The 22,305-nt window shown below is 40.3% G+C and overlaps 2 protein-coding genes across 8 annotated transcripts in view; one reads left to right on the forward strand and one right to left on the reverse strand.

Annotated features, from left to right (window-relative positions):
• RTN4 (reticulon 4) overlaps positions 1–13,987 on the forward strand; it is a 78,579-nt gene extending 64,592 nt beyond the window's left edge. For all 5 annotated transcript variants that reach the window (XM_054473927.2, XM_054473936.2, XM_054473938.2 and 2 more), the window contains 5 exons: positions 3,508–3,646; positions 11,449–11,518; positions 12,366–12,412; positions 12,586–12,644; positions 12,996–13,987. In XM_054473927.2, coding sequence (XP_054329902.1) covers positions 3,508–3,646; positions 11,449–11,518; positions 12,366–12,412; positions 12,586–12,644; positions 12,996–13,038 — 358 coding nt within the window. In that variant the 3' untranslated portion in view covers positions 13,039–13,987. The remainder of the gene's footprint in view (positions 1–3,507; positions 3,647–11,448; positions 11,519–12,365; positions 12,413–12,585; positions 12,645–12,995) is intronic.
• A 168-nt stretch (positions 13,988–14,155) lies between these two features.
• Positions 14,156–22,305, reverse strand: part of EML6 (EMAP like 6) — a 262,095-nt gene continuing 253,945 nt past the window's right edge. For 2 of the 3 annotated variants that reach the window (XM_054473926.2, XM_063649364.1), the window contains 6 exons: positions 21,994–22,166; positions 21,419–21,581; positions 19,051–19,154; positions 17,877–18,030; positions 17,397–17,497; positions 14,156–16,099 (listed from right to left, as the gene is read on the reverse strand). In XM_054473926.2, coding sequence (XP_054329901.1) covers positions 16,075–16,099; positions 17,397–17,497; positions 17,877–18,030; positions 19,051–19,154; positions 21,419–21,581; positions 21,994–22,166 — 720 coding nt within the window. In that variant the 3' untranslated portion in view covers positions 14,156–16,074. The remainder of the gene's footprint in view (positions 16,100–17,396; positions 17,498–17,876; positions 18,031–19,050; positions 19,155–21,418; positions 21,582–21,993; positions 22,167–22,305) is intronic. The other variant, XR_010123243.1, reaches the window with a different exon arrangement.

Here is a 22,305-nt window from a genome sequence, read left to right on the forward strand (position 1 = left end):
ACTGTAGGATGAAGTCCAGATGTCTTTGTCTTGTCTCTCATTTACCCCTTCTAGAGTTTTGTACCCATGTTCGTGCTGCCTTCCTTAGCTGCCTCAGTCATACTTTTTATTTGGTTGTTAGTTTGGTTCAAGACCCAGCTCTTTGGAGAATTTCCTAACCCTGGCCCCAAATGATCTGAAAATTCAGTTCCTACTGCATTAACTATGCCTTTGAAATGTTAATTGTTTTGCATAAGGAGATCATTTTTCTTCAAATAGATTGAGATCATTTAAAAACTATTTCTAACTTGTTAGCTTGAAAGTAGGGGAAACAAAGAAAAAAACTATTTGTGGCAAGGTAAATATCTGTTTGGGCATATGACTATGTACCTACCTACAACATGATCTGGTTGATATTAACGGGTAAACTTAAATGGATTTACAGACTTTGAAAGAGGAGACCTACTGAATTATTTTGCTTATTGTAAAGACTGGTGATTTTTCTCTGGCTTTCTCTTTTTGATGAAGTAATGATGTTATACAAGTTTAAGGGAGAGACCAACATTTATTGAATAGCTCCTATGTGTCTAACCTTTTATGTACATATTTTAATGTTTATTTTAAATTTGTGATAATTCTGTGAGATAGGTGGTATCACTCCATTTTACGGGATGACGGGGAAAAAGTTGGAATTCAGTAACTTGAAATTATAGTTTCAAAATGGCAGAGCCAGACAGACGTGTTGGCTCATGCCTGTAATACTAGTGCTTTGGGATCCCGAGGCAGGAGGATTGCTTGAAGCCAGGAGTTGGAGACCAGCCTGGGCAACAGGCTTTTGTAGAGACTCCCATCTCTACAAAAAATTAAAAATTAGCCAGGTGTGGTGATTCATGCCAGTAGTCCCAGCTGTTCAGGCAGCTGAGCTAAGAAAATTGCTAGAACCCAGGAGTTCAAGGCTGCAGTGAGCTGTGATCATGCCACTATACTCCAGCCTAGGCAATAGAACGAGACTCATTCTCTCAAAAAAAAAAAAAAAGAAAAAAATAAAGGCTGAGTCATATTATTATCAAGCCACAAATCATAAAGAAGTATGATTTTTAATTAGTTATGCTGAAATATATAAAAATATTGTCAAGCCAAAACTTCTAAATTTTCTCCAGTTCCAATTTTACACATCATTTGATTTTTGAGGTTTTCGGAAAATATTATTGATTTATTTCCTTCTTAGAAACAACTTTATTCATTTTTTAAACTTTTTTCAAAGAGATGGGTCTCACTGTGTTGCCCAGGCTAGTCTCGAACTCCTGGACTCAAGCAATCCTGTCTCAATGTCCCAAGTAGCTGGGACTACAGGCATGCACCACTATGCCTGGCTAGAAACACTTTATTCTTAAAGTCCTTTAATAGTCATTATAAAGTAAATTCAGCCAACATACCAGTTTAAGCTTGTTGGACAGTTTTTCCTAGTTCCCCTTAATCATACTAGTAAAGGTGATATTATGTGGTTTGTATCTAATACCTGTGGTTACTGAAAGAGTGATGAACAGTGCTGGCATTGTATTAATATCACATAAATGTCAGTTGAATTAGTGTAAATATCTACAGGATGTCATTGATGGGGAGTACTGTCTTTGTGCGTTCTGGTTAGGCATCTTGTCTTTAGCAAGAGCAAGTAACAGTGGTACAAAGAAGCAGAATACCAACCAGGGTTATATCAGCCACTTTCCTATATTGCTCAAATTTGGGTAAACAAATAATTGCTGGTTTAAATATCCATGTGAATATTTGAGTATTTTTAACTTGATATTAATAATTCAGTTTTTTGTTAATAATTGTCTAACAGTGTGTTAGACCATGTATTAGTAAAGATACATTCCTGGTCCATAACAGTTTATACTCTAGTAGGAAAAATATGCAGGTATACATATGTCTATATTTCAGAGCTGAATCTAGTAAATACTATAAGACTAACACAAAAGAAAGCATTGTTAGAATTATACAGGAGTGAGAGATAACATCAGGGTTTTATGAAAGAGATTGTCACATGAGGCTCTATGTATGGGTGAGATTTGAGATGGGGCTAACTGGCTAAATAAGGTATCACCAAAGGTAAGAGAGCATTGTGGATTGGGAAAACCATATGATTAATAAGGGCTACATTAAGGTTAAAAAATATTTAGTGAATGACTCCTTTCTGGCTGCAACATAAAGAGTAGTTGGAAGTAAGGTTGGAAAGATTTAGGAGGACGTCCCTGGTTGAAAGTTGGAGTCATAGAATCACAGAATGTTTGAGCCTGAAGGAACTGAGGAAAGTCTGTTTCTCAAATTTACAGAGTTGGAGCACTTACCCAGAGCAGTTAAATGCCTTTTGCAGTGTTGTATAGCTAGGTAGTGGCAGGTCTTCTAACTCTTGCTTGAGTTCAGCCTAGACAGCACTGTCTAGGATAGCTCACATAAGGTTATTGTGGCATTGGCTGACAGAATGGATTTGGATGCAGGCAGATCAGAGGTTGGTTTGGAGAGTGATAGAATATTCCAGCTCGTAAATAGTAAGCACTTAAAATAGAGTGATGGCACTGTGAATAAAAACCAGGAGACATATTTGGGGTATGTTGCAGAGGTAAAACTATGGGACAAGGAGTTGTCTAAGATGTTATTTCCACTGTAAGAAACTGGCATCCTCAGACATAGGGAGGTTATGAGGACTACTTCCAACAGATACGAGGGAACACTCAGCACTTCTGAGTTGATTGTACCCTGCCAAGATAAAATGGCTTCTTTGAAACAATAATGAAACTGTTTCTTACATTCCTGTGGACTTGACTTTTTCCCCAGTATAGTATTTTTATTTATTTATTTATTACCAATACAGTACTTTTAAATTTAACAATTTTAGCCATCTCAGTATGGATTAAAACATCTAGATGATGGTAACTCTTATGTTTTGCTAGGATTGCCACTGTGCTTTTGGCAGCCACTTTACAATCTGGTGCTTGACATATTGAGCAATTTCCCCTAAAGGTTAGTCTGAGAGAGTTTAGGATTTGGAAATGAAAAAGATCTTTGTTAGGAAAACGTGATGAGACAACATAGTGTCAACTTTAAGAAAAAAAAAAAAACCATAGTCATAACTACCATTTATTGAGTGCATCCTTGTGCCCAGTTGCATTAGGCACTTTTCTCATTGAATTCTCGTGATAATCTCCACTTTATAAATGAGGAAACTAAGTTTAGAGGGAAGAATAAATAACTTTGCAAAATTACCTAGCCAGGTAAGTGGCAGAGCATCAGATTCAAGCCCAGATCAGTCTGGCTTCAAAGTGTATGCTTTTTCTGTGCTAGTCAGCAGACAGTGCATATCAAGGAAATACCCCTTACTGCTGAGTTTTTATATTGCCCCTAATTTGGAAACAGTTGGCTTTTATAGTAGAATATTTTCTTAATTTCTTACAGATATATAATTTCTGATTGACATTTAGGGGAAAATCACTCCAATTAGTGACAATTATGATGTGTTTTGTTTTCTAGGGCATATCTGGAATCTGAAGTTGCTATATCTGAGGAGTTGGTTCAGAAGTACAGTAATTCTGCTCTTGGTCATGTGAACTGCACGATAAAGGAACTCAGGCGCCTCTTCTTAGTTGATGATTTAGTTGATTCTCTGAAGGTAAGTTTATTTTGCCTTTCATTTTTGATATACCCAGAATTTAGTATCAAAAGAGTTGAGTGTAAAATTCTGTTTTTCTATATTCAAGTAAATGATAAAAATTAAATCATATGGCTCTAAACTTGTGTTTTAAAATTCAGAATCCAATCAAATAAGGATGAAGAAGTGCTATTCCCTTTTTTTTTTTTGGTCATACTTAATACAGAGAGTCCTGTATTCCTTTTTAAAGGAGAATAAGTTATAAATCATACTTGTGGGCCGGGTGTGGTGGCTCACACCTGTAATCCTAGCACTTTGGAAGGCCGAGGCAGGTGGATTACCTGAGGTCAGGAGTTCGAGACCAGCCTGGCCAACATGGAGAAACCCCGTCTCTACTAAAAATACAAAATTAGCCGGGCGTGGTGGCGCATGCCTGTAATCCCAGCTACTCGGGAAGCTGAGGCAGAAGAATCGCTTGAACCTGGGAGGCAGAGGTTTCAGTGAGCTGAGATCGTGCCATTGCATTCCAGCCTGGGCAACAAGAGCAAAACTCTGTCTCAAAAAAATTTTTTTATATATATATATATTTTTTATGTATATATATATATAAATATATATACATATATACATATATAAAATCATACTTTTGGAAATCATAAAGATTAAAAGGAAAGGAAATTAATCGGAATTTTGACTATAAGCATAAAGATCGTCTAATGCATTTAGTATCAGATGTGATTTATTCATTCTGACTTTGCTTTACAGTCTAGCACTTAGTTTCTTAGCTTGTATGTGATTCATACATACATGAAAGCTATTTAATGTCTTGGACTCTTTCTTATTCTAGATAAGATTTAATATTCTGAAACACTTCAACTGATCTTCAGTTGGTAATCATTGGAAATTTTTCTTTAGTTTTTGGATCTTGCTACATAAGCAGCTGTTAAGAGTCTCACCTTGCAAGTAAACTCTCCCAAAGTTCTGACTGACGAAACAGGCACTAAACCACAGTTGTGTAATTTAAGCCTGAAGCACTGGACCTGTAGTGCTTTTCTTTTTCATAGAACTTGTCATTTGTGTTGTATATGCTCTTGCCTGTGACTCTGCAGAAAACAGGCAGACGTGTTTCCAATCTAAGCCTGGGCAGAAATGTGGTGGTAATTCTCATAATTTTTCATTTTTTATTTCCAAGAGAAATATTCTAGTTTATATTTATCACACATGCCAAGGATATAGTAGCACTAAGGTGACTGGGCCTTTAGACTCAGAAAAACAATTTCTGAACTGGTCAGAATAGGTTTAAGTGCTTAAAGTGCTTTAAAAAAAAAAAAAAATTTAGCCTTTATAACCTGGTAGTTGATATATTATTTTCAGCTGTTTGCATCTCTGGGATTACAGGTATGAGCCACTGTACCCAGCCTCATCTCTTATTTTTATTTATGACTTGGAACTTAAGTTACTTCCTAATAACATCAAGGGTAAATGATGTAGTTTCCTTTTATTACTTACCTCTTTCATATAGAGTGGTTGCATTTAGTGACTAAATCTGTAGTGATGTTTTAAAATGATCTGATGTTAGTCTGTAAATAAAAAGATTATGGTTATGTTGTTTGGCATGTTTGATTAATTAGTTTCAAAAGAGATCAAGTAAAAATATTTTGGAGCAAATGAAATAGAACCTTGTACATATAGCCTAGAGGAAACCAGTTCCTATTCATGTATTATTACCTTCTATACGTAGCTGACTTCTAGGGTAGAACATGTGTGAAAAGTGATTGAGGAGGAGGTACTGATGCCGTTTAAGATGGATGGTTTGTGGGTAGGAATTGACTGAGAAGAAATACTGTCTATAAGTAGTAATTCAGAGCTTCAAACAACAAAGGACCATCTCTGAATTTAGCAGTCAAAGATTGGTGGGGGAGAGAGGTGACTTCAAAGAAAAGCCTGGTGAGCTTAGGAGGGGAGAGATGCTTGTTGTTTTTATAGATTCAATAAACACGGCAACAGAGATACACCAAAAGTCATCCTCCATGTTTGCACAGTATAGCAGTGAAGGCAGCTATATGTCTACAATTTAACATTTTTCTTGAGAGAAATGTCATTCTTGAATAAATCTATTTTTTAAAAAAATTGATCTGGGAATGATTATGCTCTAGTTTTCTGAGTTTGAGTATAAAGTTTCCACTTGTCTTTAATCAAAAGAAAACTTATTTATTCTTTCAGAGAAAATTTTCATCCATACACAGTCCAACGTGCAGATACGGGGCAAGAGGAGAGAGAAAATGTTAGAAAGGGGCTGATGAGATCTTAAGAAACGTTTTAAATCTCTGTTTTGCACACGTATTTGAGAATCGAATATGAGGACTTTTTAAAATAAGTTTTGAGAAATAATTTCTTTGTTAAATCTTATCTTTTAATTTCTTTTGAAAACTACATTTTTTGTAAAAGCAATTATGTTATTCATGAGGAAGCTAGCATAAATGAGAGAAATCGAACTTGATAAGTTCTTGCATTGAGTGACTGCTAATTTGAAAGTTACAGAAAGTGACACATGATGAGACAGATTTTCTTTCTGGAACACTTGTTGTTTCTTAGTATTGAAAAAAGGGACTTTCATTAAAATTATAATTTATCCTTAAGGATTAGCAATACTTTTAAAAAGAGAAGAAAAACATACTTGATTGGTTTCCGTGAGTTGTGTTTTTGGCAAGCCCAGAGCTCAAGGAAACCTGCTTGGTGACTTCCCCAGATAGCAATTCATTTAGGACTGCAAGTAAATAACAGTTGCTTCATCATGTTAGCACTTAAAGTGAACCTGGCATTTAGATCTCAAAATCTAGAGGCAAATGAATAAGGCAGGGAATCTGTCCTTTTCTCCCCATGAAAGGTAAAGCCCTTGGTAATTTAGGTGCACACTCTGATAACGTACATGAAAGCTCTTCCTTGATAAATGATAAACCTTGTGATTTTGCCACACAAGAATTTAGCTAAACCCTTTCCTAATGTCATTGTATATGAGTAGTACAGATTCCATCTGTTTCCATTGAATATAAGGGTACTACAGAAATACTGAATACTTCCTTAAAACAGCTTTAATTGAAAAAGGAAGCTGATTGAAAAAACATCACTTTGCTTTTTTATAAAAATGCTCGATAGGATTACCTTTCTAGAGAGACTTCTGTGTATGGCCACACTTATCCAACCCAGTTTTTGTTTATATAGAGAGCATTTTAAAAAGAAAAAGGTTTTCCTGGCCACGCGCAGTAGCTCACGCCTGTAATCCCAGCACCTTGGGAGGCCAAGGCAGAAGGATTGCTTGAGTTCAGGAGTTTGAGGCCAGCCTAGGCAACATTGTGAGACTGTTTCTATAAAAAAAAAATTAAAAAATCAGCCAGCCATGGTGGCCCATGCCTGTAGTCCCAGCTACTTGGGAGGCTGAGGCAAGAGGATCTTTTGAGCCCAGGAGGTGGAGGATGTAATGAGCCATAATCATACCACTGCATTCCAGCCAGGGCGACAGAGTGAGACCCTGTCTCTTAAAAAAAAAAAAAAAAATTATTAAAATCTTAAGTTCCTTAATAGTGGACTGTATTACTTTTTGCCTTTTAGCCACAAAAACTGGTAGGGAAAGTTATATTCTGTCACCCTAAAGCAAGCAAAAAATGTGTTTTTCCAATTCCCATTCTTTTTTTACTTTTTCAGCATAAGGAAAAATGTATTTACCTTGTTTAAAAGGATTTATTTTAATGCCTTATAGTCAGATTTTAAATTTGTGGGAAGTTTGCTAATAGCCCTAGTCTCTCCAGTTTAGATGAATGTTTTATCTTATTTAAATAACAATGAGTTTTTAAAAATTTATAGGAAGTAGCTTTTTATTGGAATTACATTGATTTTATATGATTCATAGCTAGGAAAATGGAAACCATCTTAATTTCAGGAAAATGTAGTAGAAATTATTCTCATTTCTAAATTTTTGTCATTTAGAAAAGACATTTTTATCAAGCTCTGTGTTTACAAATTTAAACAATAATTTGAAAGAAGTATCTCTATAACTCATTTTCTTCATAAATGCAAAGTCTGTTCTGTGCCCTCAAATTTATATCTACATTTTTAGATTCTGGGTCACAATTTTCACTAGTTCTTTTTTTTTTTTTTTTTGGGAGATAGAGTCTGGCTCTGTCACCCAGGCTGGAGGGTGGTGGTGTGATCTTGGCTCACTGCAGCCTTTGCCTTCTGGGTTCAAGTGATTCTCCTGCTTCAGCCTCCCAAGTAGCTGGGACTACAGGCGTCCGCCACCACGCCCAGCTAATTTTTGTATTTTTAGTAGAGATGGGGTTTTGCCAAGTTGGCCAGACTGGTCTGGAACTCCTGACCTCAGGTGATCTGCCTGCCTTGGCCTCCCAGAGTGCTGGGATTACAGGTGTGAGCCACCATGCCCAGCCTACAATTATGACTATTTCTATTTGAAACCATCTTCCTCAGAAATTGAAATTTTGGAGCTACTCTTGCTAGCATGTGAAACCTTTTCCTTGCTTATTGCTTTTTGGCAGGGGGCAGTGAAGGAGGAGCCTGGCCTTTCAAAATGTGATCAAAGAAATAACCAAACTCCAGGGCTCATTAGTCCTTTTATAAACGCCGGTGTGAAATGATGGGCATCCGTGTGCCTGGTCCAAGTTTTCCTGGTGGTTGACTTGGACGAATAAAAATAAGACATGTTCTGCAGAGTTCTCCTTTTAAATTCTTGTTTAATGTTCCATTTGTTTTGCTCCTTTGCAATTAACTACAAACTTCTAAGTCCTAGAAAAGATTTCAAGTATTTATAGAGTGAGCAACGATCAGTTTCCTAGTCAAATAGTATGGCAAAAATCACTGTTTTAAAAAGTTGTGGCATTAAACTATAAATCCTCCCTCCCCCCGCTTCCCACCCCCAATTATGAAAGAAAAGCATATGACAATGCCTACTGGGCTCAGCTTTTGGGCTAATTGAGTATGACTGAGGCTTCTTAGCAGGTTCCTGTCTTTTGAAACCTCAAATCCCAAAAAGCTGTCTAATAATTTTACTTTTTTAGGAACTAAGACCAGGTATTTTCAGCAGAGGTTCTTACTTTTCTGTAATTGAGGCAACTATAATGTTCCAGAATACAATCTTAAACCTGAAAGTGAGGGGAAGAAAAAAAAAAAAACGACCTGAGGTCCAGAAATAGCTGACCCAGAAGAACACTAAAATCTAGCTCTCAGGCTCATAGGCAGCTGTTAACATTCACATTTTGACAGCTTCCTTTTACGTTTCTTGAGCTCTCAGAAAAATTAGAAGGAAATGGGCTGGGGATATAGACAGAGTCCAAATTACCAACTAATGAATGAATCTGAAGGAAGCACAGAAGGGCAAGTAGAGTTTAGAGTCTGAGAATGCAGAAAAGTTTTGAAATGGTCAGAACTGCCAGAGTAATTTCTGAGATCTTACTAAGCACTCTCCCACCATTTGCCTTAAAGATATCCCCTTCCCCCAAATTGAAACATCAGAAATCTGCAGAGCTCTTTAATCAGGTGTGTGATACACCGTGAATTTAATTCTCTTATTGCCCTGGAAGAAAGATAAACCAGACATGGCCCTTGCCCCTTTTCAGTAAGTATTTGTTAGATCTTCATTACATTTTGGGCCTCCTTCCTCCAGTCTCGTTACTGTGCAATGGAAAGATAAGCTTTGACCTCTTCAGTTAATAAGTATTGGCTATGATGTTGCAAAGTATTTGCCATGGAATTGCATAGAATTTAAGTCCAAAATGAGAGCAGCCTGTTTGCTTCTTTAAAGTGTTTATTGACTTTATTCCTGCCATGTTACAAATCCATCATTTGTGATGGATTCCCATTAATAATGGTTACTCTCTAGGTTAGTTGTTGCTGCCACCCATTTCTCTCCTGATGGTGTGTTCCCTGGATACACTTACCCACTATTGTTGTTTTGGGCCCCCGAAGTGTTCAATTTTCTCAACATAGCTGCAACATTTAAAAATTATATGATAGCACACAAAAGTATACATTTCTGGCAACACTGGCCTAGAATATTTGCATGGCCACAGCATATGGAGCAGGGTTGTGTCCCTTTGAGAGGAAGAATGCATATCATTGTGTGCCTCAATTCTCTCCCAGCCTCTCACATACCTGTATGTCACCTGCCTGGCCCTAAGGACATTTGAGACCTCCTTCTGTTCTTCTCTTTGTCTTGGGGATAGCCTGGCTTTCAGGAAGTGTTCTCAAAGAGGCAAGTGACATTTGAGCCCCTTCAGTGGCTCAGGTGTGAAGTCTTGGGCTTTTCCCCTGTGGACTTGGAGTGAAGCCTTGTCAGTGACTGTAATGACCAAATAAGGAGTTATTTTAGCTTGTGTTGGTTACTATCTTCTGTCATGTTAAGGGCATCTTTGTTGCTAGAGTAATTTCTTCTAAAATGTGGAAGGTCAACACTTTTCCCTTTAGACTTGTGGACAGTGATGGATAAAAATAACTCTCTTGCTCTATAGTAAACTTGCTCAAGTGCAAAAGTTATATTTAGCTTCAGCAATAGGAGTCTATAAAACTGTGAGAGAAAAGCCTTACTAACTGAAGTCATCCTTCAAACCTTTCTACCAGGGGTTCCAATAGCAATTGCTAAGAATAGGGCAGCTTAAAAAATTTTTTTTTCAATTGACAGATATTAAGAATGCCTGATATTTACTGACTTGAACATTAGTTAAATTCATTTAGGGTGACCAGAGTGTTGCTATTTGTAGAACTGTTGCTTGGTAGAGTCATCCAAAGTGTCTTCCTAAGCTGTAATAAGTATGCTTACTAATGTTTGACTGCTTAATTAATGGTCAGTAAGCATTCAGTCAGAGTTCATTTAATACATGGAGAAAGATATGCTTTAGATCAAGGGTTAGCAAACCACTGTTTGTTTGGGCCACGGCCTGTTTTTGTATAGTGTGGGAGCTAAGAGTGGGTGGTGTACATTTTTAAAGGGTTATAAGATGAAAACAACAAAGAATAATATGAGATACAGACCCTATGTGGCCCATAAAACCTAAAATTTTACTGTCTAGCTCTTCACAGAGAAAGTTTGCTGATCCCTGCTTTAGATAATGGGGGTGCTCTACTACTCCCCTTTTCATTTATACTGTTATATAAGCCTAAATAATCACTGTAGCTGGTGGCATCGTGTTTGTTACCTACTAAATAGGTCAAAGTGATTGCCAGACATACACATGATGGCCTTGAATTAGAAAGCAAAGGAATTGATGATGACCAATGTTTAACAAAATTCAGAGTGACTTTGTGCCTGATCCTTCAAAGGCTAGAGGTGATATTTTTGGTACCTGAAACATAATTTCCCTGATAAGTACTCTTTGCCCAATTATTGCTTATCAGCTGAGATACTAATGTCTGAATTATTCAGCTCATATATCTTCAAGCACTCTACTAGTTCATACTTTGAAATCAATTTTAATAGACATTTCTCATAACACCTTTCCAGTCTTCCCATTTAAAAGCTAAATATTGTTAGTGCTGGAGGGGTAAGATGCACCCTTGGTATATTTTCTGATCTCAGCAGAATCAACTACTTGGTAGTGTAGTCCAGAGAAAATGGGTCAAATCTATTATTTATTTTAGGATTCTGAAATTCATAATTGAGACTGGCGACTTAATAGTGAACTGTTCATGGTACTTTCCCCAGTCTTCAAGTTGTATGCCTTTTGTAGGTAGGCATTTAGATGGGATGCTTTTGAAAGCATAATTAAGAAACTTTACTTGAATTTTGTTTATAATGGGCTAATGTTATTTTCTTATAGTTTGCAGTGTTGATGTGGGTATTTACCTATGTTGGTGCCTTGTTTAATGGTCTGACGCTACTGATTTTGGGTAAGTCTACAAAGCCATTGGGATGAAAAATTGCTGGAAAAAAGATGTGTGCCAGGAGCTTAGACATTTTAGTGGAGAATATTCTCATTGTATGAAAAGTGGAGGATGAAAATTTGGGCCGGGTGTGGTAGCTCACGCCTGTAATCCCAGCACTTTGGGAGGCCGAGGTGGGCGGATCACCTGGGGCCAGGAGTTCGAGACCAGCCTGGCTAACATGTTGAAACCCCATTTCTACTAAAAATACAAAAAATTAGCCGGGCTTGGTGGTGCACGCCTGTAATCCCAGCTACTCCGGAGGCTGAGGCAGGAGAATCACTTGAGCCCAAGAGGTGGGGGTTGCAGTGAGCCGAGATGGCGCCATTACACTCCAGCTTGGGCAACAAGAGTGAAACTCCATCTCAAAGTAAGTTTGAGGTTGTATTCTCTTTAAATAAGTTGGTGATACTGCTTCCCGGTTTATTGAAATGCTACCTTAGTTGCTGAAGACAGCTCCTACTAACAGTGATAAACCAGATAAAGGGTGGCCTTATATGATGGTGCAGTCATAAATCTAACCAGGGATACCTGTATTTTATGAAATCTGTGATATGATTTGAAGCTAGAAATGATATGATTTGAAGCTAGAAATGGTTCCTAGCTCTAATTAATAACTGCAGCCTCACACAGTTCATTCATTCCTCTGGAGTGGCTCCTCAACAGCAGATGCATCCGGAGATCCTTGTGTTTTTATTCATTCATTAGGAACACTGCTTGGTTATCTTGAGTTGCCAGTTTAACAGTTTTTTGAGTGTTTATTCCTCCCAAATCATTCCAGTCTTTTTGAAAAGTTGTATATTTCCCTTTTCAGCTCTCATTTCACTCTTCAGTGTTCCTGTTATTTATGAACGGCATCAGGTAATTTCCTAACTGCTGACTTCAGAATAGATTTACGAATGTATTAGTGCCCATTTTCAATGTCTTATAAAAATGAGAAATGTGATGGTTTCTTAAGCTTTTAGCTTGACACATAGTAGTGGTTAATAAGATTCTTTAGCAGCAGTAATAATTCCTTTATACCTCTCTTTCAGGCACAGATAGATCATTATCTAGGACTTGCAAATAAGAATGTTAAAGATGCTATGGCTAAGTAAGTATTTAAAATATGCAGTGTTTTTACTAGGATAATGGATTGTGAGAACAGTATTTTCATATTGCAGGCATAATGAGTAACAAATCTCTATCAGACCTTAAGTGTGACTTCAGAGTTGCCAAAAGATTGTTTTTCTAACATTTGGACCATTCATTTCTGGGTTTATTATGTGTTTAAGGCTTTGTTTAAATCTAATTCATGAGGCCAAAGTGGCAAAATTATAGCTTAGAATTAGGCAGCTTTAAGGATTTCATTTCTTGTATTAGCTGAATAACGTAGTTCTTGGAAGATGGTATTTTAAGCAGCAGCAAACAAAATTGATATTTACATTGACTTTTTCATTTTCAGAATCCAAGCGAAAATCCCTGGATTGAAGCGCAAAGCTGAATGAAAACGCCCAAAATAATTAGTAGGAGTTCATCTTTAAAGGGGATATTCATTTGATTATACGGGGAGGGTCAGGGAAGAACGAACCTTGACATTGCAGTGCAGTTTCACAGATCGTTGTTAGATCTTTATTTTTTAGCCATGCACTGTTGTGAGGAAAAATTACCTGTCTTGACTGCCGTGTGTTCATCATCTTAAGTATTGTAAGCTGCTATGTATGGATTTAAACTGTAATCATATCTTTTTCCTATCTGAGGCACTGGTGGAATAAAAAACCTGTATATTTTACTTTGTTGCAGGTAGTCTTGCTGCATCTTGGCAAGTTGCAGAGATGGTGGAGCTAGAAAAAAAAAAAAAAAGCCCTTTTCAGTTTGTGCACTGTGTATGGTCCGTGTAGATTGATGCAGATTTTCTGAAATGTTTAGACGAGATCATACCGGTAAAGCAGGAATGACAAAGCTTGCTTTTCTGGTATGTTCTAGGTGTATTGTGACTTTTACTGTTATATTAATTGCCAATATAAGTAAATATAGATTGTATATATATAGTGTTTCACAAAGCTTAGACCTTTACCTTCCAGCCACCCCACAGTGCTTGATATTTCAGAGTCAGTCATTGGTTATACATGTGTAGTTCCAAAGCACATAAGCTAGAAAAAGAAGATATATTTCTAGGAGCACTACCATCTGTTTTCAACATGAAATGCCACACACATAGAACTCCAACATAAATTTCATTGCACAGACTTACTGTAGTTAATTTTGTCACAGACTCAATCTATGGACTGAATCTAATGCTTCCAAAAATGTTGTTTGCAAATATCAAACATTGTTATGCAAGAAATTACAAAATGAAGATTTATACCATTGTGGTTTAAGCTGTACTGAACTAAATCTGTGGAATGCATTGTGAACTGTAAAAGCAAAGTATCAATAAAGCTTATAGACTTAAAATGTGCTTTGGTATTTTCATTTCATGAAATTGCAGCAGATTAAAAATGCACACAGTGGGTAAACTTTGCTTTTTGCTTCAACCAGTGAATGGGTAGCTTGTGCTTTTAGAAGGGTTTTTTCAGCTGATGGTGCAGCTGTTTGTTTACTGTGGAAACAAAAGTCAACAAATGTGTTTACATAATCAAATTTTATTTATTTGACACATAAAATGTTTAAGTGATGTGTTTTATACTTTGAAAATAAATTCATGCACCAATATTTTAACATATACAGCGCAGGATTTATGAACATACATAAAATCATACCATATAAACGTTTACAAATAAATAAGTTTTTCATGACACATGGACACTATTGCTCTTTAAATATGGTTGTACATGTCATCATTAATCGATTCATTGTTCTTCCACATGGTTATTTCAATGCAAGATACGATCAGCATGAAGAGTCTAGTACAATATAGGCAGACATGGTTATCACTCTGCATCACCAGTCACATGGTTACAGAAAACAGAATTGGGACTGCATAGGGACTCTACTGTGGGCCCAACAACCTATTAGTGGATTGATGTAAGGCATTAGTAAATTGGCATATAAAAATAGCTTAATGAGTGATCTAATCCATTTAGAATGCTGAAGCACTTCTGTGGTACATGTTAGTCTATTCTTTAATTGAAAATGCCTCATTTTACCTTTTCTCTAAACTGACAAATGCAAGTAGCCAGTAACTGTAGGTCTAAAATTTTCATTCACTGACCGGAAGGACTAATAGGTGTCTGTGTGCTCAGAACCACCAGTCCCTCACCAACTCTCCTTTCAGTGAGCACTGTCAGCCACATCCTGTAGTCACTGGTCAGCTACATGGAAAGTGTGACTGAGGGGCTTACGGATGGCTTCTGGCAAAGATTGTCCAAGTCATATTCTGTCATACAACCAACTCCAAGGAACTCTAACTCACTATAATTTTGATTTACCAGCTATTCCTTGGGTTTACAATTTGTTCTGCAGATATTTTTTTATCATCTGGACTTGACCTATATAGTTCGCCTGAAGCAATCAATGAAGTCACCTCAACTCCTGGTGTACCAGGGTGGTACACCAAGGTGCAGCCTTGGGTTACCTCATTTATCTTAAGATTTAACGAGATAAGTCAGCTCATTCTCCTGGACCTTCCTGAGCCTTTTTCCCCTTCCATTTTGTAGTAGAAGTTTGTTTAACTTGAATTCTATTTTGGATTTTGTGGGTTTGGCATGAAACAATGAAAACCCATAACTCTACCCTTTCCCGAACCTCAGTTCCTTTGCTGCTCACCTTCCCATAGCAGGTAACCGGTGTCTTTCATTTAGGAAGCCTTGGCATGAACGCAGAACAAGGGTGACACACTGAATCTGCTAAGGGTCCTGCAGCCCTCCTCAGCTTTGAAGTTTTAGCACCATATGGAGAAAGGAGAAACTGGTGGGAGGTGAGACAGCAGCCCACACAACTGGAAACTTTCAAAGGCACTTAATGGATATAAAACTCTGCAAATGAAACATTAAAAAATTAAGTTTCTCAACTCCTTTATACATGGCTCATTTGGTTTTGAAAGCTAAACTGGAGAACAGAGGCTAGCAATATTTCTAGTACTTCGGTGCATCTAACTTAGGCTGTCTTGTTCAACTTATTTGTAAAAATGAACATTCTTGAAGTATATAGAAACAATAGCAAAACATCTTTGTAAAAGTTTTGATGCAAATTAAAAGCTACATATTGGTTAGGGTAACCAAGGCTTCAAAATTTGTCAGCGGGCTACATTATCAGATAGGATTTCTTTGTCAATGTAGTTAGTATGTATAGTGTTTAGTCTCAGGAACAGAGGCAAGCAGTCTTAACATTTTACAACTTGACCTTCCTTCGTGGCAGCACAGTTTTGGAGAGTCCAGATTATGGGAGCAGTTTTGTAACTTCCGCAGCGTTTTGAGCTTGTGCGTCCGGGGCAGCATGGTAGGCATTTCCCAACGGCTGGTGGCAAGGAGGCACCTCAGCATGGCCTCTGCAGTTGCTGGCTGGTAGCAGCAGCAGCAATAACATAAGAGGCTTCTGGCATTTTACAGACATCGCCACACAAATACACTGAAAAGGCAGATCAAACAGTCATTTTGCATAGCTGGACATCATACTTGTGTCAAGTGGCAAAAAACAATCTTGCCAAGTGCTCAAAAGTCAAGCTCGGGTGACGTATTGAACATTTTGACTTCAAAAGGTAAAGCAGGGATCTTGCCACCAAATTAAGATATATTGCTTTTTTTAAAAGGTCTGTTTTTTCAGTTGAGTTCTGTTTGGTTCTTTCAGCAGTTTGAATGTCTGTGCTAAATGTTGGCCCGTGAGGACTTTTGGCACTTTGATATCACACTCTCTCCTGTTACTATTGAAAAGGTTTATCAACTCCACTTGAGTCAGAGAACCTTTTGAGTGTTTAGCACAGAACCAGGGGATCACAGCATGCTCCCATGCCTACAAAGGCCTACAAGCCCTGCACGGTTAAGGTCACTTCTAAGTCTTTTTTATATTAAAACAAGTCTGTATCCCCTGCATTGGGGTGACCAATTCATTTATGTCTCTTACTCCTAGCTTGTTCACAATTGGGTTGGTGCTGCTTTGAACGGGTGTTTGCACTCCACAGGGAGCTGCTGTCAGTACTATCTCAAGGGCTGTAAGTGCCAGAAGTAGCCAGCACAGCAGGCTGGAGATGGGTGCTCCCAGGCAGGCCATGAGAAATACACAGTGCTTCTGAGTGGGAAGTGGGTTGAAATTCTTTATAGGTGCCTTTCTTACAACCTAACTCAGACCACTAGAAGTATCAGAATGCTTGTATTTCATCTTTATCCCCTCAGGAGTTTTGCTTGGGCCGAATAGAACCCAGTATTCATGCTACGTTGAAGCTCATCAGAAATGGGGAAGCTGAGTGAGTTAGAATGACCTAGTCCTGTTCCTCTATACTCTAAACAAAGAAATTCCCAACACTGGTGATCTACTGGGAGTTCTTAAAAGGACATATGGATGAATTTCCATTCTAACCTCCTGATTATGCACAACAGCCCATGGGCTGCCAAGAGCTTCTACTCAAATCAGCCATCTCGGGTCTCATCCACCTGTCCCTTTCCCCCAGCAGTGCCCAGAGTAGCTATCACATGCCCATGCCATCCCAGGACAGCTCCAGTCAAAACCATTGGGTTGACAGTCACCAAAGAGTAAATGCCTTATCTTGGAACGTACTTGCCTTCATGAGGACTCATGGAATTTCCTGTTGATTAGCCCCACATCAGCCCTCACCATGCCCCTGGGAGAGGCTGACCCACGGGATGCCTGAGATGGGGAGGGAGAGCTGGCCAGGCCTGGGGAGTAAGAACTGGGTCAGCTAGGTTAGTACCTGCAGTCGTCTCCTCCAGTGCTGACCACATACTTGTCATCATAAGAGAAACGGATGTTCGTCACGTGAGCCGAGTGACCAAAGTATCGCTTATGTTTGGCCTGTGAGCAAAAGTGAATGGAGACAGCTAAGAGACCCTGGCTCCTCTCAGCAACCACAGACTACTTCCAGCACTGCTGCTCCCAGAACCTTCCTTCACTGGGGACTCCCATTTGGTCTGGACTCATCTATTAGCCAGCCTTTGGCTGACTTTCCTGCCTCTCATCCTTGCCGCACTTCCGGCCACTGTATCCACCCTCCATCCTCCCTTCTGGCTTTCAGGACTGCCCCTCCAGGAGGTGCAAAACTCATTGCCATACTTCCACAGTACCGGGACAGGGTTTCTCTGTGTCTCCAAGAGGGCCATCTAGACGTGGCCCCTATCTCCTGCAGACGGCCAAACAGAGAACCTGCAGGGAGGTTACTCTGAGGAAGACTCACAAATTTTTCTGTGCACGGAAAATCAAAGAGCTTCACCAGCCCAAAGTCATCTCCTGTGACAATGTTCAGGCCAGCATGGGTCACGCATGCGCAGTTGACATCAGCCTTGTCTGCATTTCGTGGCCAGATTCCAATGACTTCATCTCCCAGGACACTGTTCCAACAGAAAGAGGGGTTAGGATAGAAGGAAGTCACGGCGAAGCTTCTTGCAGTCAGTTATCACCTCCCAGGGATAAGGAAGAGAGGGATGTTTAACATCAGGGGTCCCCAACAGCCAGGCCACGGACCGGTACTGGTACACGGCCTGTTAGGAACTGGCCGCAGGGCAGGTGGTGAGCAGTGGTGGCGGAGCATTACCACCTGAGCTCCGCCTCCCGTCAGATCTGCCGCAGCATTAGAGTCTCATAGGAGTGCGAACTCTATTGTGAACTAAGCATGCGAGGGATCTAGGTTGCAAGCTCCTTATGAGGTGGAACAGTTTCATCCCAAAACCCCACCCCCCACCTGGTCTCTGGAAAAATTGTATTCCATGAAACTGGTCCCTGGTGCTGTTTTATATAATTCAATACAGCCATGTGGCTCTCCTGGCATGAAAGCATCTGTCCCCTTCCCCTCTGTACATTTGTGCCAGCTCTTACTGTTCCCCCTCTGCCTCAGTCCCCTACACTCCAAAAACAAAAGTTACCCCCATCTTTGATTCCCTCCCTGTTCCCCGTGGTCCCCTTGAATATGTGTGTTTTGGGGAGAACAGCAGGGGTTCCTTTCAACTCACAGGCTAAATGGTCTCTTTTCCCATGAATTAGCCACTGTTTCTCATCCTGCTAAGCAGGGGTCTGGCCCTCCCACTCCCTTCCTCTAGCGAATGGAGGCCTCACTGTGCACTAGGATTGGCCAAGAGACGGGAGATGGTTTCCTGTTGAACTTGCTGGAAGGGGTTGGAGACTTGTAGAAGAAATTACACAAAAAGAGGGACTTCGCATTTCAAAAACCTGGGTCAGATCAAAGCCAGTGACCTAAACTAGTGCCAAGAAGCCTCCCACCCTCACCCCCAAAAGAAAAGACAGCTCCATTTCTCAGCTTCTTCAGATCCTGCACAAACTTGGAGGCTGAGCCTGAGTGAGACAAGAGACTCCCTTGTGACCTTTTCCTCAAGTTTTTTCTTCCAGTCAGTCACCTTGTCCAGGAGGCCCAGGTGATCTTCTCAATGACCATGGCTTCCGTTACCTGCTTCCCCAGGGGGACCTCATGCACCTGGCGCTTATAGGCACCTGTTGACACCTGTAGGTAGAAGGGAAGCCATGTTCATCAACGTTCTTTCTCAGTCCCACAGACTCCCTTTGGGTGCAGTTTCCCAGAACACTGCCCAGCCTCTGCATCCCTAGGGCTTTTCTCCAAACCCAAGCTCAGCTCCAGGCTGCAAAGCCTATGGCCAGCCCATGACAACACCAGCAGGCCATTTTCCCATCTTTCTTCTCATCCATTTTCTTGCTATTTTCCAGAGTCCTAAGACAGCGGTTATCTGAGTGTGGTTCCTGACCAGCAACCTCAGCTGCATCTAGAAATCTGTTAGAAATGCAAATTTTTGGGCCCCACCCCAAACCTACCCAGACAGACACTGAAAGGGTGGGGCCCAGCAATCCCTGCTGTAACAAAGCCGCCAGGTGTTTCTGATACACAGGAATCCCAGTTCTCAGGAAACCAAGAACCTTTGGTACAGAGGTAAGGCAGGTTTCTCATGGACAGTGGCTGACACAGGTGATCTCTGAGGTGTCTAGAACCTGAACCTCGGTGCTCTGGGAGTCTTCTAAAGGAAACAGACCATTTTTCCTACCATCACGACATTTGCAGTGAATGGCTGCTGCCTTCCTGTTCAGCTTCCTCTCTCCCTGCAGTGCCTCTCCTGGAATGAGCTGGGAAGCTGAGCTCTTTCCTGCCTCAGGGCTTTCATGCAGATGGCCTGGAACGATGTTCCCACCTCTCTGTTGGCTAACACCTACACACCCTGCAGACCTCAGCTTAAATATCTCTTGCTGAGAGGAAGTGCATCTAAATTCAGCACCTCGTTACATGCTCCCCGGAATGCTGTACTTTTCCTTCTTGGCACATAATCACAATTTGTAATTATATTTATATTTTGTGATTGTCTGTTTAGTGCTTGTCTTCTCTGTTACAGAGCAAGCTCCAGGAAGCAGGGACTGAAACTGCCTTTGCAGAATTATGATTGAGACAGTGAAAGAGATCTAACTTAACTGGCTCCATCTTGCTTCTAACCTCCATGCTGTCCTTGTTCATTCCTGGATGTAGGCTGAACTAACTTTGGGAGAAAGTTTATAGTTTATGGTTTAAACAAAGACTACGGTAGTAGCCCTTTCCCAAAGCAGATCTCCTTCTTGCCTGGGGACTAGACTGCGTTTGTAGGATTAACATTAGCCAAAAGATTAGAAATTATGGTTTAGGAGTCATGTAGCTGGAGGCTACAAGATTCTGACCCTCAAACTGCTCCTAAATTCAGTGCTTGAGATATTTTGCAGACCCTGCACTTGATGGATCAGCTGGCCCCACCCAGATCAATACACTGGCTCATCTGATCTTGTGGCCCCCACTCAGGAAGTGACTCAGTGCAGGAAGACAGCTTCACTCCCTATGATTTCATCTCTGACCAATTAGCACTCCTGGTTCACTGGCTTCCCCCCACCCACCAAATTATCCTTAACAACTCTGCTTCCCGAATGCTCAGGGAGACCAATTTGAGTAATAATAAAACTCTGGTCTCCAGCATAGCCAGCTCTGTGTGAATTACTCTTTCTCTATTGCAATTCCCCTGTCTTGGGAATCGGCTCTGTCTAGGCAGCGGGCAAGGTGAACCCCTTGGGTGGTTACGGGACCAGTCTCATTTTGTCCATGTAAAAGTCTAGCGCAGTGCCCGGTTCAGCAAATAGTTGAATGAATAAATACATCCTCTCTCCTTTTGCAGTGAATATCCAGCTCCAGGCCAGCTCACAAACGCAGATTTGTTGAGTGCTGGAGAAATCATTCTGTTTTTAGGGATCAGTCCCAGCAGTGGAACCCTCTCCCTCCCCTCCACCGGTCAGTTCCCCTGGGACCCAGGGATGAGCTTTCACTGCAGGCCCACTGGCTGGAGTCCAGGGCCCATGTATGGAGGGGCCATTCTACCCAGCAGAGTTTGGAAATGACATGAATAAATACCGGAAGTGGCACAAGGCTTAGGTGTAGTCCCAGAAAACTAGAAATCAGGAAACTCTGAAGAGGTGGTGAGGGGCAGATTAAAGATGATTAGGGCTTGTGTTTCCTGCTTTTCTTACTCTTTATTATTTTAAATTCTATTTCCTCAACGTTCTTAAATTCTCTAAGCCTGTGTTTCTACATTTATAAAATATGGAAAAAGTAACTACTTAAGGAGTTCTGGTGAAGAGTGAGTTAGCACACTGTCTGGCACACAGTAAGGACCTGATTAATATAGGCCATTGTTATTATTGCTGTTATTATTGGTTGCCCCAGATATAAGTAAACCCCAAGCATACCTGAATGTATTTGCCATCCGCAGAAAAATCCATCTGAATGACAAAGCTTGGGATATCTTTGCAGTAGCCAATGCGGTTCAGATTTGTGCCCTGAGTGAGGTCATAGAAGTCAACTGTGTGTTCAGAAGAACCAACGGCTAAGAATCGGTTGTCTGGGCTGATTCTAGAAAAAGCAATCCAAGAGCAGGGTCCATGAGGAGGGCTGTTTGGGGCTGGTCAGGCATGAAGGCTGGTCTGTGACAGGCCTTCCAGGCTCAAAGGCAATGAGAGCTGCCTTGTGACTCACATGTGGTCAGCCTCTCCTGGCATTCTATGGAATTCAACAATTTATCTGGATCGAATCCCTGGGAAATATGTAGAATGACATTTACAAGTAATTTTAACCACACTTTTATGGAAATTAGCAAAGATTTGTCTGAGAGTGAGAGTGGGAGAAGGTATTCTTTCATAGGTGGCTTGTTGAAAGTGACCCTCTCACAAATGAGTTCTTTATTCCAGCCGTGGCTGGAATGGGAACCACTGGTAAGCAGAATGCTTGTCTTTCTCCTCCATGCCCAGACCACCCACTTAGGTACCTGATATCTTGGATAGCAGATTTCCGGTCTCGCTTTTTCCCCCAAACTTTCAGGCTGTTCACCAACAAGATGACAAACTCTCCATTCTTCATGCCAATGGCCACCATCTCCCCATCAGGGCTGTAGGCTGCACACCTGGCCGCGTGGCCCAAGCTCACCTTGTTTAACAGCTTCTACATTGATGCAAAGGAAAGTCACCTGAGCCCTTGGCCCCCTCAGCTGGTCTCCAGGAGACATTGTGCACCAGGCCAGAGAAGTCAGGCTGCCCTCGCAGCCACTGCAGGCCACGAAATCTCTTGCTTCTTAGAGTAA

Source organism: Pongo pygmaeus, chromosome 12 (assembly GCF_028885625.2).
Source record: "Pongo pygmaeus isolate AG05252 chromosome 12, NHGRI_mPonPyg2-v2.0_pri, whole genome shotgun sequence".
NCBI lineage: Eukaryota > Metazoa > Chordata > Mammalia > Primates > Hominidae > Pongo > Pongo pygmaeus.